The sequence below is a fragment of the Glycine max genome, chromosome 6 (assembly GCF_000004515.6).
Source record: "Glycine max cultivar Williams 82 chromosome 6, Glycine_max_v4.0, whole genome shotgun sequence".
In the NCBI taxonomy this organism is placed as follows: domain Eukaryota; kingdom Viridiplantae; phylum Streptophyta; class Magnoliopsida; order Fabales; family Fabaceae; genus Glycine; species Glycine max.
In genome coordinates, this window is record NC_038242.2 from 14688203 (window position 1) to 14706485 (window position 18283).

The following is an 18283-nucleotide window of genomic DNA, read 5'->3' on the forward strand; positions in this document are numbered from 1 at the left end:
TTTGTCTCTCGCTCCTTCTCCCCCTAGATCTACACTTTGAAGGTGAGTGAATCCTTCCTCTTTTTTTTTCTAGATCTATTATTTTTCTCTCACTCTTCGATGGAAAGCAATTGAGTTTTATCTTTCTTAGAAGGTAAGTGACATTTGCAAATTGATTTCCTCATAATTTGAATATTCCTCTTTAACATCACATCTAAATCGCTGAAATGCACTTAAATCTCCAAAATTTATTCTTCTTTTCTTATTAATTTACAAAATGAATCACTTTGAGAAAAATCATATCATCATTGATTGCATGCATGATTAAATAATATAAAATTTCTCTCTTGTTCTTGCTTTTGAACTTTTTTTTGCCTTTTTCCTATATCTACTTTGAAAGTAAGGCTCTCATTTTCCTTCCCTTGACTTTTTTTTATCTCTTTCTACATCTTTCTTCCATAGATCTACACTTTGAAGATGAACAAATCTTTCTCTTTTTTTTCGATTTGTTATTCTTATCTCACTCTTTAGTGAAAAGCAACTCGATTCAGTTTTTCTTCTCACTTTTGAAGGTGACTGAGTTTTGTGAATTCATTACCATGTAATTTGAATTTTCATCTATAACATCACATCTAAATTGTTGAAATGGACTTGAATCTCCAAAAGTTATTTTTCTTTCCATATTATCCTTTGAATTTAATCATTTTGAGAAAAATAATGTTATCTTTGATTATTTACATGATTAAATAATGTAAACATTTTCTCTCGTTCTTACTTTTGAACATTTTTTCTCTATTTCCCTAGATCTACCTTTTGAAGGTAAGTGTCTCTCTTTCCTTATTTTGATCTATGCAATTTATCTCTTATTTTTTTCTTTTCTCCCCAAATCTACTTTTTGAAGTTGAACAAATCTTTCTCTTTTTTCAGATCTACTATTCCTATTTCACTCTTTGATGGAAAGCAACTTGATCTACCTTTTTCTTTCTCACTCTTTGAAAAATGAGTGAATCTTTCTTCTTTTCCAGTTCTATTGTTCCTCTTTCACTCTTCCATGGAAATGCAACTTAATCTACTTTTTTTCTCTTTTGCTCTTTGAAGGCGAGTGACTCTATTTCCTTTCCTTGATCTAAGCTTTTATCACTCCATTTCCCCTTCCTTCCCTTCTTCCTTTAGATCTATGCTTTGAAAGTGAGAAAACTTTCTCTTTTCTAGGTTTTTCATTCCTCTCTCACTCTTTGATGGAAAACAACCTGATTTTCTTTCTTTGTCGCTCTTCGAAGGTGAGTAAGCCTTTGCGAGTATATTTTCTTGTAATTTGAAGTTTTTTTTTTAAATTCAATCTAAATCACTGAAATGGACATTAATCTCCAAGTTATTTTTTTATTATTATTTTATTGAATTATTTTGAGAAAAATGCTATATTTGATTGTGTATATGATTAAATAATTTGTATTATATAAAGATTAGGTAACTATACTTAATTTCATGGTTGATAATGGTATGTGTTTTCACCATTAATTTAATCACTTCCTTGTTTGTGTTGATAGCCGGTGGACTTTGGCTTTAGATTGCACAACCTAGTTGAAGGGACATAGGACTTGCAAATCAGTAGTTGTGCTCACTTTCTCTTTAAGGATCTTTGAGAATCTTTAAGAGTGGAGTGCTTATGTATTGGAAGTCTCATTGATACCATTATGAAATGGATGTCTCTGATTCAATTGTATACATTTAGGTTAGTTGGTTTATCTTTTTGTTGGCTAATCATTGCTATTAATCTTCTTCTTAGGCACAACTTGATTTTTGGTTTGTTTTTGCTATTGATTTTTGCTTCTACATTGAATATTTATTACAATCTTGTTAAAAAGTAGAGTTTACTAATTTCCTACTTTTCCTTTGGCCTATTCTTTTGTTGAAAATCATGGAGCAACTTATATGTTCAAATTGGTTTTTTAGTATTTAATGTTTACATTCTAATAAATTATAAGATCTTATTAGGAGAAAGATTCATGTTGGTTAGATGAATAAAGTTTTTTTCTTCCATTTTCTATTATAGATAACAACATTGAACGGAGTAATCTAACAACTATAATTTTAATGGTTGTTTACAATTAAAATGCTACTACAATGGGGATGGATTGAATGAATAATAAGTGACAACTTAGTTAGAAATTAATAAATTATTATTTAAGTATTCTTGTGAGGATAAATTGGTGTGAGACAGTAATATAAGGAGAAACCCAAATTCTTCACTCTTTGGTATTGTTGGGAACATTTAATTTTAGATATAAAATTTGTTTGACTAAATTGATAATGGATTTTCTAAATGCAATTCACATTGTTCACATGGTATAATATCGACCAAGTGTGAAGTTGACCCAAGTTTAGCACACAGACTTGAAAGTATCAGATGAAAATATACATGTCACAACCATTTTGCACACATTTGGTCATTATACTCATCATTTCCATTGTCTCACACATTCACACGTTAGTTTTTGTATATGAATGATAGACATTTGTAAAGTTTATTCGTAAATATTATATCATGTTTTCTAATTAACTTTTTTTTCTAACTCATATAGTAATGGTGTTGTCTCTATCTACTATCAGTGACACTTCTACTTCAGATTCACTCTACTCTCTTAAAGATTTTCAAAGATATCCTCGAAGAAAAAGTAAGCAGCACTACTACTCGATTTCACAAGTTCTGCGTCCCTTCATTCTAGGTCGTTCAATGAAGTACCATTTTTTTAAGATAAGAAGTATAATTATTGTTATGGGCAAGCCTTCAATTAGTCATAATTGCTAGACTCAACAATTCTTCAAATTACACCGTTCATTGTTGGGAAGAATCATGATTATAATGACTAAAAACCTTGATTATGTGGCTCCTTCAGCCAATTCCCCCGATCATACCAAGTCAAACCTTAATGGGAATGTGCTACTCCTTCATTCTCTCCCTAAATAAGCACACATCAAAATGGTACCTAAGGTATATTCATCTCCCTACTTATATTCCTTTAGGTCCAATCTGACTTAAGCATTGGAGTCCTTGCAGGTACACTCACTTGTCTCTATTTGTGGATCTTATTTGGTGAAATCAAGTGACTTGCACAAAATGTTATCAGAATAGTTACTATTCTAGGAAAAGGTCTCCTTGTGGATGAAGATGGCCTAATTCAAAACACTCAAGTGAAGTATAGTGTTTAATCTCTTTTTGTGATAGTGTTCAACATAATACCCATGGCGAAACAAATTTCCCAAAACTATTTGTTTCCCACAGTTTTAGTTTTTTATTATGATGGTATCTGTTCGACATGTATAAAGTTGTTAAGTTATTAGTAAAACTAGTTACAAATCACACAAGTGATTGAAATTAGTCCATCTTCTTTATTATAAATTTTTTTACTCAATAAAGTCAAGAATCGAAGTACCTTGAGGAGCAAGACATAATAAATGAAGCCAAACCAATTAAAGTATTCAATTTAGCACCACCTCCTTGGACAATAGCTTGTAATGTTCATGGAAAGCCTGGACTTCTCTATGGTTTTGTTTCCTTTTTTATTTATTTTTTAAAAAATGATTTTTTTATTAAAATTTTATTTTTTTAAAAAAATTAATTCCCCTTTTTAAATATTATTTTTGCATTAAAAAATAAATAAAACTTTTAATATTATTATTTTATTAAATATAATTTTTTTGTTTATATTATTTAATTTAAAAAAATGATAATATTTTTTTGTTTAACAATTTATTTATACTATAATACATTACATCATGAAGAAAATATATAAATAATAATATTTGTCTAAGGAAAAGTTGAAGATCAATGTATGTTGGGATAATTTTTTTTGTTATGTGCCTTGTTGCTGACAGATTCCACATATTTTTCTAGTATCCTGTTAATTTTCTTCCTCCATCTTAGTAGGGATACAAGTTGAAATCGGACGATCTTTGCACTCGTCCATTACATGAGAATAACGTATGTGTTTAGCATGATATTCATGTTGGGTAATCAATCCTCTCACAAATAAAATTATCCATCTCCACAAATGATCACGAGAACATAACAAAGATTACATTGCGGGAAAAATAATAACAAACACAAGAATAATTTAACGTGATTCAACACCTCTTGTCTACGTCTACAAAACTGTCTCAAAAATATTTCACTATCACATGGTCTCTATTACAATAAATGTGTGGTTGTGTCAAATTCGTTAAACAATGTGTGTATTGCTGATCGCTATTCATTACCTCGGAGATGACTTTAGAATATGCAAGTTGGAGTTGATCATTGCCTACCTCTGATAGCAAAAGTTTTGTGACCTTGAAGTACGTCTTCCCAATTATTTTTGTTTTATTATATTCTGTTTATTATGTTTCAATTTCATTTTATTATTTTCAATCATTATTGATATTATTTTTTGTTATTTGAGTGTTTTAATTTCTTCATATAATATAACTAAGACATGATAATTATATATTTATTATGTTTTTTAAAAAAAAATTAAAAAATCAAAAAGTTCGAAAGTCTTGTATAAATTAATTATTATTAACTCAAAAATATTATCAATTTTTAAAAATTAAATAATATAAGAAAAAAATTATATTTAATAAAATCATTTTCCTAAAAACATAAAACTATTTTTTATAAAAATAAAAAGCTACTTTTTAAAAAATATTTTTTTAAAAAAATATTTTTTTAAAAAAAAAAAAGTTGGGAAACCAGATAGTGAATTCCCGACTTAACTTCCTTAAAAAACATTTAAAAAAAATTAAAACAAATTAAAATTAAAAAAGAAATATTACACCGGTTGTTGAAATAAAAAAATAATACAATTTGTATCCTTATATTATAATTTTAAATTAAAAGAAAAAATATTATTTTTTGAATAAAAAAAGGAAACAAAACCATAGAGAAATTGGGTTTCCCAACCCCACCTCACCATGAGGAAAAACAAGTGTATTTTAAGTATTTATTTTGAAAGTGGTGTATTTTAAGAAACTACAGGAGAGAGAAAATGTAAATGAGGTAAAAAAAAAAAAACCCTGCTATATGCTCGATAAACTTATCTTTTATTATAATAATTTTTTAATTGATATTTATTTTGGAAAAAAAAATCATCCATATAATTGATTTGTGCGATTCCTACAATTTAACTTTTACGGAATAGCATTCCTCATACTCTTTTTTTATAGAACATAGAAAGGCTCCCTGTAAGAAGCTTAGAATTAAATAAAGTTACTAAATTTTTATCTCCATATAAAAAATAATAACTCTTTACATAACGATAAGAAAATATTGTTTATAAAATTAACCAAATAAAATAACATAGTGATTTATTACATTGTTATTATATAAAGGGTGATAGGTTCAATTGTTATCAATATCATAATTGTTGATTATAGAAATATGAGACCAAAAATATCATATTATGAATTATAAGAAAATAAACATTATAATTTAACGGAAAAAAAGAAAGAAAATAAATTTTAATAATTCAAGTTTATTTTAATGTTTCAGATCCATTATTTAAGAAAAAAATTATAATCAAAGGGAAATTAATCCGCGAAACTCGCTCACCTTCCAAGAACAAGTGAAAGGACAAACATATCCCAGTTCACACACTTATTGAATATAACAATTTTTATGAAAAATAATTCAATTATTAAAAGGTTCGTTTCAACATTTCAGATCAAGAGACATTATCTAATATAACAATTCAGATATTTAATAATTACAATCTGAAAAATAATTCATTTCAGATTCATTGTTTAAGAGTGTAAGACGAAATCTATTTATAAAACTTGCTCACACCTTCCACGAATGTTAAGACAACAAGTATATTAGAGATAGAAAGAGCGAAAGAGCAAGAGAGAAAGCTTACATACCCAAAGAAAGAACTTATGTTGGCATGAATATTTTTCAATTAATATTACTAATTTTTAATGCAATCTACTTAAGAAAATTTGCATTAATATATTGAAGACACTAAGATAAGAGATAAAAGTGGTGTTCGACGAGATATTTCATAAACAAGTTAAAACATTTATTTGATTGTTTAATAAACAAATTTTTTAATAGCATCTAACATTTTTTAACCTTTACTCAAAGTATATTTTGTAGAACATTAACTTCTAGTTTTTTTTTATATTTTCTTCTACTTTTATCCTTAATATATTTTTTTTTTATATTTTTAAAATAAATTATGATTTTATTATTTGTCTGTCATTAAATGTTAAAAGTTATTAAGAAACTATTAAAAAAAATTTGTTTGCCGAACAATCAAACAAAATTTTCAATTAGTAAAAAAAATTAAAAATTAATTAAAATATCTTGTTAAATATAGACTTCCATGACATTTAATCAGTTCTTTTTTAGTCCTTATCATCTAGTGAGTTTAGTGCTAACATGTCTAACAAAATAGAGAGTATTAATTAGTATAATTAAGTTAATCAAGAATAATTTAAAATAAGATAATTAGATTAGTTTTAGGTGTGTAAGTCAATAAAATAATGTATTTATTACTTGATATAAAAAATAATTACATATAGTTTATTTTGAATTTTTATATATTATGGACAATAATTTTATTTCTTTTAATATTCTTAATTTTCAATTCAATAAATTTATTTTCTAACATTGTACCTTTTTATAATAAAATGTAAAATGACATATTTGGTCTTTTATCTTATTTTTTTAGTTCAATTTGATCTTTTATCTTTTAGAAAATTCATTTTGGTCTCTTATCTTTTTAAATTAATTCAAAATAGTCATTTCATCCATTTAAAATTATTATAATTAATGAACTAAAGATATTGACGATTAAAAATCGCCACAAAATATGAGTTTTTTTCCTTCATCTTCTATCTCCTTCCTCTTTTGCAAACCCAGGACCCTATTAGTAATTCAAAATAAGATCATTTCTCATTTCCAAAACACATTGAACTAAATGACAACCACAACAACTCAAATCTAGCATTTGAAATTACCCAAAAACTATAATAGCAAGTGCACATATATACCTTTAACAAATCCGCAAAAAAAAAAATGATAGTTCAAAATCAAAAGTTTAAAAAACCCCAAAATCTGATCCACACATTCAAAGCCCCTAGAACCCAAAATCAAATTATTAAACCTAACAAATAAATCTCGAACAATGAAACAAGAACAGATAAGAGAAATTGAGGTTGGGGAGGAGAAGGTCGGTGGTGGTAATCACGACGTTATATGCTGAGACTCATCCCCCATGCTTGTTGATGCCAGCTTTTGTAGACTCATATTTTTTATCATTACGCTGCCTTTGAGGATACATATCTCACGCCAGCAATGACACATGTGGTTGGTGACGATTTCGAAGACGTCACAGTGGCTAGCAATTTCGAGGATGTGGGCACGGAGCGTGTTGGCGCTATCCTGCATTATGATGAGCGACGACTTCGGCTTCTTAATGGACCCCTCTGTAGGTTGCCGCCCCACCACATGGAGGTATAGTACTAATATTAGGAAGGAGTTAGGGTTTTGGGATTAAGAATTTGAGGAAAGATTTTTGTCTGAAGAGAAAGGAGGAAGAGAAATTGATAAACACATTTTTAGTGGTTTTTAATCGCCAATATTTATAATTATTAACACTATTAATTTTTCATAGAAGAAAAGATTATTTTAAATCTATTTAAAAAGATAAAGAATCAAAATGAACTTTTTAAAACATAAAGTACCATTAAATCAAATAAATAATATAAATGACCCTAGGTCATTTGGCCTATAATAAAAAAAGACTTAATTAATCACACCATCCCTTAACTTTTTTAGGTTGCAATTTGATTTTTTTTTTATAAAAAGTTGTAAAATAATCTTTAAGTAACACTAATGTTTTTCAATTTTGAGTCACATTCTCCATTAGATTTACAAATCTAAAAATTTACGAGACCCAACTAATATTTTGACTAAAAATGAATATACATAAGATGAAAATTACATAAAAAAAAATATCATAACCCAAAAAATTAAAAAGAAATCAATAGAAATTGCTGACAAGACTTATTCTCAATGCAATTTTCACTATGTTTGTATCCCTTTTAAATAAAATATTTTTTCATTACCTTAATTATCTTAACTAATATTCTTTATTTTGACACTAAACTATTGGTAAAAACTATTTAAAAAAAACTTAAAAAAATGTCCGCAATCTAAAAGTAACAATTTTTTTTTCGAAGACTAAAACCAAACAGAGCTTAAAATAAAATATATTTAAGCCTTTTCCAATTAACATGCATGAATGATTGACCACAATTTATGTAAGGTCAATATGATCCCTGCCAGCAAACAATTCTTGTTTTCCATAAAAAGCTAGCAGGATGCACCTTCATCAAACAACAGTTCATCCGCATACATCTGATAGACATCTACATACAAACCCAAACTTTTTTCGACCACAAGTCCATGGCCCTTATTTAATGGAGAACACTAGATGTTAACATTTCAATATATGTACCAGTAGCTTGATGAATTTTCAACATTTGTAATCAATTTCAGAGTTACTAAATCAAAGCACATGACTGGAAATTTTAGTTCATTCTATTCAACTATGCTAGGTTCTATGTAATTTAAGTCCTCAACAATTTATAACAATGCCAAAGAGTAGCACAAAAATGCATAACTACTCAACCTACTTTTTCTGAGGCTTTGGTGCAGTTCTTACAACTACTTGAAAAAATGCTGGGTTCGTTAGCATAGGTATATGTCCCAGAACATGCACACATTTTTGGGACAGATATAACAAAATCTTTCTGTGGTTGAATACCCTGAAAAGTCAACTTGGATGAATGTGAAGATCGGAACTTCTTTTGAAGCCAAAGAGTTTTAGGAAAACAGTTAGATTGGTGGTTATTATCTGAATCAAGCATTGATGGATCAAGATGTGCACAATTGTATCCCTCTTCTTTAGAGAAATCCACTTCAGCACTTGATGTTCTCTTAGTCTCTTGAAATGACCTATTCAAAAATCTTTCTCCTGAGCTGAGCAAATTCCCTTCGCTACTCCTCAAAGCCGTTACAGCATCCATTCCACAATCAGAGGTAGAAATTCTATCCTTCATCATGGGATTTTCCGAGGTGTAGTCAGCGTAATCTGATTCACTTACTTGTTCATTAGATGATAAGGACTTCTGTTGACGAATTCTGTGAGAGCAACCGAAGATACTGAAAGATGATCTAAGTTTGGCATACTTGGAATCAGAAGCACACGGTGCATAGGTGATCCTCAACTCAATGTTGCAACCCAATATGAACTGCAAGGAACTTGCAATCGCTTTCCATGACTTCTCAGCCTTGGATACATGGTGGCGATGGTGGAACTCCAACTCGGCAATAGCAAGACCTGAAAATTAAGAGTATTGTTCATTCATTACTCATTACTTAGTACAAAGTATATTTGGGACTGTAAAACTAAAAGGAGTGCAGTATATTCACATTATAACACTAGTTCAAAGATATAAATAGCTGACCAAGATTATGGAAAAGAAGCTGGCATTCGATAGCACATACTTGTGCAAATCCAAATCATAAATATAAATAATGCAAAACCTTTTTTTTCTTTTTAGGGTAGTAAACTAAGATGAGAAAAATCCATAATGCAAATTACAGGGAAGATACTGGAAATTCCTTAAAAGAAATCAATCAATTAGACAATTTTAACAAGCAAAAATTCTCAAAGAAAGTGTGACAAAAACACCAAAATATCATCAGAAAGCAGTTAAACTATGATGCAAGAAATTTTTAAATGAATGGAAAATGAGTAGCAAGACAAGACATAAAGAAAATTACAAGCTGTACTGCCATCAACATGAAGTGAAGACAACTTCCCCTTGTTCCTGAAAAAAGTTTTGAGCTGACTAGAGTGACACATCTCTGTAGCTTTATACCAAATGGAATCCAATGTTCCTTTGTGATCCTCTGGTTCTAATCTGTATGACTTGTTATCACAAAGGCCTGTAGTAACATGTTCCAACCTTTGCCCTGTAGATAATGTATTGCAGATATCAACATTTTTTATATCCATATTATTTAAGGAATAAAGAAAACTAGAATCTTCTAGCTGACAAAACCACTCCATTCTGCCAAACACCAATGGAGAAAAGGAATTGAAAATAATGTAATAAACAAAGGAAAAAAATCAAGCTCACCTCCATTGCATGCACCTCTAAGACTCAACTTGGTATCATTTGCATCCACAGATTGACAATCTACAGAGCTTAACTGTAGGAGAGCTACAATGAACCATGTTGTTTGATTCTTCGAATTTCTTAACTGCTTCTCAGTTTCAGAAAGTATTTTCAATGCATTGTTTAGTTTCTGAAGATCAGCTTCAGCTATGATAGAGAAAATAACCAGTCAGAGAAACACAACCATGTACTGCAAAAATGTTAAACAGCCAATGTAATTACAAAAAGCTAAACAGAATATGACAGATTATGCATTAAGCACTTACAGTTGTGTCTCCGAGAAAATCTACTTCTGACGTCAGAACCACCATTTTCACATTTCCCTGCAAGGATGTCCATAATGAGATTTGCCAGCTGAGATACAAGGTGCAAAGGATCTATCCTTGATCTCATCAGCTCCCGAGCTCTTATAACTGTATTCGATGTATCAGATGACAAAGCCAGATCCAGCAAATCAAGCAACTCATCATCGGAAACGATCCCAGTCTGCAGAACATTAAAGGGGTAAGCCAGAATACCGAGGAAAAAAATGAGGTTAGTTTGTAGTAAACACATGAATGGAACAAAAGCACTAGACTTACAAGCTCGTAAGCTAAAGAAATATTGATCTTTTTACCAAGCAAGCTCATCTGATCAAGCATCATTTCTGCATCCCTAACAGAACCGCAGGATTTTGCACCGATAAAGTCCAAAGCATCCTGTTCAAAATCAAGGCCTTCTTCGGCACAAATTTTTTCTAGTCTGCATACAATGTCGGCATCTTTAACCTTCGGAAAGTGATACCTCTGAGCCCGGGAAACTGCACTTCGAGGAAGCTTATCCAAATCAGGAGTGATCATCACAAAAACCACATGTTGAGAAAGGTTCTCTAGGCTATTTGAAATGCTTGCCCACGTCTCCCCATTCAATAACTGACACTCATCAATAATGAAAACCTTAAAACGTGAGGAAACCGGAGGGATGCTTGCATTCTTGATAAGGGATTTAACCTGTTCCGCGCGATTGATTGTCACAGAATCCACTTCCTTAACATCTTTATTTCTTCCAGAAAATAACAAAACACATTCTCTGCATAGACCACATGGCCTTTTCTCCACAACAGACAGGCAATTCAGTGCAGCGGCAAACATCCTAGACGTGGATGTCTTGCCGGTGCCGCGTGGACCATAGAAGAGATAAAATGATGTTATCCTTCCTCTGGAGATGGCAGCCAAAAGAGACCTTACTACCACATTTTGTCCCACCAAATCACTAAATGATTTAGGCCTGAATTTCATAGACAAACTTCTAGGAGTTTCCAAAGTTGGACTAATCCCACCACCATTGTGTCTCATGCTCCTGTGTGCATCAAGATCCGTCTCATCAACTCGATGAGATATCAAGGGACGGTCTTCTATCTCACCATATAGATTTGATTCTCTAAACCTTGGTGATTTCGACCAACAGCAGCTTATTCCACATCCATCATCATTGTTATCTAAAACATCAACATCTTGATTTATACCTACTTTAGCACTATAAGGCGAAAAAGCATCATAACCAGAAGGACATGGACTGCCTTCATTGCTAGCAATACTTATCGCTACCTCCGACGGTTTTACTTGATTCTTGCGTAGAGACTTTTTGGCTGACTTGGAGTAATCTGTTCTCCCTAATTGAGATGATCTAGCAGTTTCTATATAGCATGAATCCCCATCCTTGAAATTATTACTTGGAAGCACAATACAAGACAAGTCCAATCCTTTACCCCCAAGGTTGCTACCACAGCTTTCACTGGGTGATTTATCTCCAGAAATGCACTGCAGATTAGGCTTAGAGTGAACCATTTCATCATCTTGTTGATCATCCTTACAAGACATCATCCCACTAGGCTTCAACCTTGAGTTCAACAGGCCATGATTCAATAAAAAATCAGCATCATCCGGCTTCCTATGTCCCTTGAAACCTAAATTCCTTGATCTGAAAGCAGCATTATCATCAGAATCACATGGCCCAGCAGCATCCGAAAACCGCAGGGAAATCTCATTGCCAGAACCGTTTTCCCAGTGCACATTGTCAACCAGAGAAGAGAGTTTGCTCATGGAATTAGTGGTTGGATCCCTCAATGACCTGACTCTCCTCAGTGCCACAAGAGTTTTGGAAATTGGAATATCGACCGAATGCCGCCGCCCATCCATCATTATCTCACACTTAGAAATTCAGAGTTCACTAGAGACAGTGCAACCCCTCTCACCTACAAGACAAAGATAATATCAACACACAAAGAGAATCAGAAATCACACACACACACACAGAGTTTGCACTACAAGAGGGTTTGGAAGCATAAAACAACCCAGCAAAGCAAAGCACACTTCTTTATTAATCCTCGTATACATCATTTCAAGAAAAGTACAAAAAGGCGATGGGGTCAAAATAAAGAATAACACATGAACACTTTATCACTCTAAATAACTCATCATTTCTCTAAAACTCTCTCTACCTAGTATTTCTCTCTCTTCTATGGCTTTATCTCTTCTGTATCAGCCCTATTATACTTTCTTTTGTGAACTCTCTCGGTGTCTACCCACCATTTTCCCAAAATAAAATTAAAAAACGTAAAGAAAAAATCGATTATTTTTAATATAAGTTCACCCCATATGGGATTGATTTGGGAGGGAAGAAAAGAGATAAAAAAGAAGAAGAAGAAGAAGAAAGAAGTGATGAATGATGTAACAAGAAAGGAAAAGAGATGGAAGAAAAAGAGGTAGAAATGGGATAGAAGAGAAGGTGAATATATGAATATAATGTAATAGACCCTGCCAATAAGTAAACCAAAAGAATCATTTAATGGCTATAAAAAAGACAACACTTTTCTAATAGTAATAGAAAAGGACCTTTAACAAAACAGAGCAATGAGAAATCCTATTGAAGCATTATCAACATTTCTTCTCCGCCGCAGTGCAAGTCATACACCGTGGTTGTTTCCATTCCCACAGCATTTGGGGTTCAAAGAGAAAAGAAGAATACTAATAATCAAAGAGAAAAGAAACGTAGGGCAGGGGAGGTAGGGGAGAGAATCTGGGGTTCAAATTTCCATGACATAAAATATTGTAATACTGTAAAAAAAAAAGAAGAAGAAGCGAAACGACAAAGCTCGGAGGAGTAAAAAAAAAGGCTCCGCAAGACAGACACAATGCTAATAGCAAAAACAAGCATAGAAGAGCATATTTCTACATGGTTTTGTTCAGAGGAAAAAGGAAAGCAGTGGCGTGGGAAGCGGGTTGTTGAAAAAACTTGAGTGGCGGTGTTGAATGCGGGGTGAGGAAAGTAAATAGAAGAAGGAGGAGGAGGAGTGGCAAAAGAGTAAATGTAATAAATGCGAGAGGAGCATGGCTAACGCCAGCGTGTAGAGAGGTGTTTGGTTGGCAATGGCAGAATGTGGTGTGTGTGACAGGTTGGTGAGTGAGGAGTCTCGACCAACGAGCGCTTTTCAGAAACCACGGTGGGGCTGGGATAGGGGTACTTTCGTAATTTTCAGGGGAAAGATTTCGGTTAATTTAGTTGAACCCACATAGTAAAGCTGAGGTGTGCACACTACACAGGAATAACATAATTTTATGCATCTAATAATTAATATCTTAATAATACTAATTAATATTTATCATTTATTATTGCTAATACTCTATTCAATCTCAAACATAAAAAAATTGATTTACACTAACTTAAAAAAATTGATTAATTATATTTAATTACATTAATTTTAATTAAAAAAATGATATATTTTATTTATTTATTCTTTATTAAAATTTGATATCAAGAATAAAAAAATTAAACCTTAATTAAATAAATAATATTTTAGAAAGTAACATTAAATAAAATAAAATAGATTTAAAATTTTTATAGTTGAGATCGATGGGAAAATCTCATTTATTTTGGTACATTTTTTTGTATTTTTTAATATCTTTACATTACTAAATATATTTATTATTTTTTTTAATAATTTTCATTTAGCATATCAAGACATTAATAATTAACTAATTAATATTTTTCTTTTTTAGGCACATTATTAAAGTCAGGCCAAGATTCAACGGTGAAAGCATTTAAAAAAAATGTTAGGATTGGTAATCTTGTGGAGGAGTTGTATTCTCGGACTGATTCTCACATCGGTTGATTTGGTGTGGTTGTTCGATTTCAAGTGAAAGATTGTGTTTAGATGGTGGACTGAAAGATGATCGATGAAAAGATCCTCTTCAGAAGGCATTTTCGCGATGAAGTAATTTGTAGTTATGTTTTAGTTTTTTGTTGTGGTTGGCTAAAGAAACCAATATTTCTTATGGGACATTCAAACGTCCCACAAAGGCCTAACAACAATACGCCAAAAGATAACCGTCAAACAAGGATAGATTGACAATGAAAGTACAAACAATAAGTCATAAAAATATATAGCAACACATTAATAGAACACATGTCCAACATATGGATTAAAAAATAATTTTAAAAACATTATAAAAAAAACCGAACCCGGTTCAAACACTGGTGCACACCTTAATAGTTTTATTTGTGCACACAAGAACTCGCCTTAATATGGGAGTGTTTTTTGGGGGGAAGGGGATTACTATGGGAGTATTATTTATCACCTATTTTTATTCACATATTTAACTTTTTCTTATCTGTTTAAATTTTTTCTTTAACCAGACGCTTTTAATTTTGATTTTATTTCTTTCCTATTTTCATTCACATTTTTTTTATATTTAGTCTATTTCTTTTCATTCTATCAAATATAAATATTTTTTTAACTGTTTAATGTTTATAGGTGAGTAATATAATCATAAGAAAATGCTAAATGTCATTAATAGTTTCTCTACGGAATGTGTTATTAATGATACCAAGCAACCGTATTCGGGAGATTGATTCTCATATCCCAAAAAGATAATGGTTATCTCTTCAGAAAAGAACTGAGAGGCTAAAACAAACATAGAAACAAAAGTTGATGGTTATCTCCTAAGAAAGATAATGTTACATTATTTGTACCTGTTATGTTAGTATATTTTCTGCAAAATAGCGCCACCCATAAATAACAATGTTAAAACCTAGAGTAACTAAAATGATAGTTACACTTTAAGAAGTAAAGTACTACATATAGTAATAATAGCCAGATGACAAAATTAAAAAAGTTTATTTAATATTGGTCTTGCATTCTGTAGAGGTTTAAGCATTTTTTTAATTAGTAACAGTAGCCTATAAGCTTAACTTTGCTCTTTTAGAAAAGTATTAGTAGCCTATCTATAAGCTTTAACGTTGGTCTTTTAAAAAAGTATTAGCAACAACCCCCACTCCCCGCACTTTTGTTTATGTCGATAGATTTATCATTTATCCCTTGAAAAGTTTCATATGAAATTAAACTCTTATTACCGGTTATAATTTTTTATTGAATAATCACTTAATCCAACATATGTAGAGTATGTGTGTATTTTTCTTTTCAAAAACGAAAATTTCTCTCATATTAAGTTACCAGTGTCAGCAAAAGTATCCTATAAAAAGTTAAAAGTAGCATTTTAACAAAATTATTGGATTTGGAATCAAGTTCATCCTTATGACTATAAATTGTAAAAACGAAGCAAGAAAAAAGAATTGATTGGTGAACTTATTGTTTATTTATTGATTTGTTATGTATATATAATCTGATTTACAAAATTCAAAAAGCTAAAAACTAATCAATCTAAGTTTATCTGTTAATCTATCTATAAAGAAGTTATAAAATTAAAAAAATTAACAAAGTTTATTTATAATTCTAAAATTAAAATAACGGATTTGAAAAGAGAGACTTAGTAGTGTAAGTGGTGAGTACTTGGGATTTTCAATAAGGAGAAGGCTTCATCTAAAAAAGAAGACCTATTGAGCAAGAGTATTAAGAAGATATTTTGTAGATCAGCCAATAAAGTATATTATGAGTATTTAGAATATTATTGCTGCTCAAGATTCAATGGAGGAGTCATATTATTATAATGACTGTTCCTCCAAGAAATAGTGAGTTGCCTTTGAAGAAGAGATAGTTATGTGGAAGACATTGAAGATGAAGATTTGCTTGAGAATAGAATAGATCATTAATAACATAATTTTCTATCTTTCATTTTAAAGCAATGGCTAGCATTTGCCATTACTTATTACTACTATTAACTCTTGAAAGTAGAGTTCACGCTAAAGGAGCTAAGCACAGACCTATTTCTATTCTATAGCAACCAAGACGTTTAGAGTACTGTGGTCTATGCAATAGGCGCGGCGCTGAACCTGAACGGGACCATTAATTTCGTGTGAATGAATGAATAAACCGTGAAATTCATATCATACGGATTGAATATTCATAGATCATAGGCCATAGGCCATAGGCCCCACACATGAAATTGAATTGAATGTTGTTATGCTCAAGAGACGCTCTTTGCTCCCTCTGATGTTTCCACGCTATCTGCGTGTACTTCATACACCATCAAGGAAAGAATGAATTAATTATGTATTGCAGGTTGCAGATGCACTTGAAACTTGTTGCCAACAGAAAACAAGCTAGTAGCTTTTCAATGATTTTATTTATTTAAGCACATTCACACTTCAAATTACAAAGACAAATGTGTTAAGATAAACACAGGCAAGACAATAATTTTATGTGGCCACTGCCCCAGCAATGATTTTTCACTTTTCAGTCACATTATTCAATTTCGCAGACAATCATTGAGAAACGGAAAAAGATAAGTATCTAGAAATTTTGGTTTTCTTTTTTCCGTCAATAATAATACTAAGAGTATATATCAATTCCCAAAGTAACATGTAATGGAAATTGGAGACTATTTTTGTTTGTTTTAATGAGTGCTTACAAAATGAATTTTAAAGTATAAAGTATTGGAATTTAGATTTTTGTATCTGTGCAATTTTAAAGATTACATGTTCATTAAATATCCTAAATATATGCAAAATAGATATTTAATGACCTTTAACCTCTATAAAGTTATACATGATAAAAAAATAAATTTAGTTTCTCTACCATTCCTTTTCATGTTGTCCTTGTGCTGTCCCATAAGAATAACAGTGCATGACAACTATATTGATATTTAATAATAACATTTAATTTTAAAAATTATTAAAAATGTATAGTTTGAAAGAGACAGCAGAAGGACAGTATAAGGAGGGACAACAGAAAAGTCAAATCCATAAAAAATTTCTTATAATTGATGTTTGTGGACTGTTGGACAAGATCACTTGCAAGAATCGACTCTCATGTAAGCAATATAAGCATTTATGCCTACAAGTTTGACAGTTCGGTGGTTTGTGGACTAACTAACTAACTATAGAGCGGTCCACTTAGGAAGTCTATAATGATTTTGTACTATCAATTATGTGTCTTTTGACTCTGTTAGAACATTACAACAACACTAGGTAGAGTTAGAGATGCACAACAACACATTTGCACTCAGTACGAAGTCAATAAGGTTATATGCACACACAAACAGGTGACTCATAAAATCATACGGGTCAATGCTAAGGTGACCACGTGTAAGGAACTATCACAGGACGTCTTGTAGAAATAAAAAATGAAAAAATTGTAAATTTGATCTCCCATTAATTTAATTCATGAATTGGGTTCTCCTATATTGTAAAATTGTGCAATGTTGGTCTCCCAGGCAATAATTGGACGTTGACCGTTACAAATGAATGTTGACGTCACGTGTCATGTTTTTATTAGATGATGACTGCCACATGTCATGTTCTGATTGGTCAATGAAAACAATAATACATTTCATCTTTCATGGAGTTGACATCCAATCAGAACATGACACGTAACAGTCATCATCCAATAAGGATGTGACACGTGGCAGCCAAGTCACTTGTCAACGGTCAACGTTCAATTGTGGTCTGGGGACTAATATTGCACAATTTTACAAAATAGGGTGACCCAATTCGTGAATTAAATTACTGAAGGACCAAATCTAAAACTGAAGATCAACTGAAGGACCAAAAATACAATTTTATCCAAAAAAAAAACAAGTTACATGACTATCTCATATTCTTGGTTAGACAAATTCTTGGTTAGACAAAGTTAGAGAGGGTG

At 31.1% G+C, this 18283-nt stretch overlaps 1 protein-coding gene and 1 long non-coding RNA gene across 3 annotated transcripts; one reads left to right on the forward strand and one right to left on the reverse strand.

The window, feature by feature from the left end:
• LOC102661899 (uncharacterized) lies at nt 1–3331 on the forward strand. 2 transcript variants are annotated; one of them, XR_414736.4, is made up of 3 exons: nt 1–42; nt 1527–1711; nt 2562–3331. It is a non-coding gene; the product is annotated as an uncharacterized lncRNA (long non-coding RNA). The 2 variants fall into 2 exon arrangements; XR_005892027.1 differs by having other exon boundaries at nt 7–1711; nt 2562–2971; nt 3038–3331.
• Nucleotides 3332–8538: 5207 nt separating this feature from the next.
• Nucleotides 8539–13699, reverse strand: LOC100812040 (protein STICHEL-like 2). The gene is made up of 6 exons (XM_006581830.4): nt 13080–13699; nt 10788–12439; nt 10473–10692; nt 10168–10353; nt 9809–10000; nt 8539–9362 (listed from the first exon to the last, which is right to left on the reverse strand). The coding sequence occupies exons 2-6, from the start codon at nt 12384–12386 to the stop codon at nt 8647–8649; spliced, it is 2913 nt and encodes a 970-aa protein (XP_006581893.1). The 5' UTR covers nt 12387–12439; nt 13080–13699; the 3' UTR covers nt 8539–8646.
• Nucleotides 13700–18283: the final 4584 nt, after the last annotated feature.

Bases quoted from the DNA above. Each gene is read 5' to 3' on its own strand.
- LOC100812040 (XM_006581830.4), bottom strand. From the start codon at position 12,386: ATGATGGATGGGCGGCGGCATTCGGTCGATATTCCAATTTCCAAAACT. The intron at 10,693-10,787 runs GTAAGTCTAGTG...AATGTTCTGCAG, and splicing joins TTTCTTTAGCTTACGAGCTT to ACTGGGATCGTTTCCGATGA. The intron at 10,001-10,167 runs GTGAGCTTGATT...CATTATCTACAG, and splicing joins TAGAGGTGCATGCAATGGAG to GGCAAAGGTTGGAACATGTT.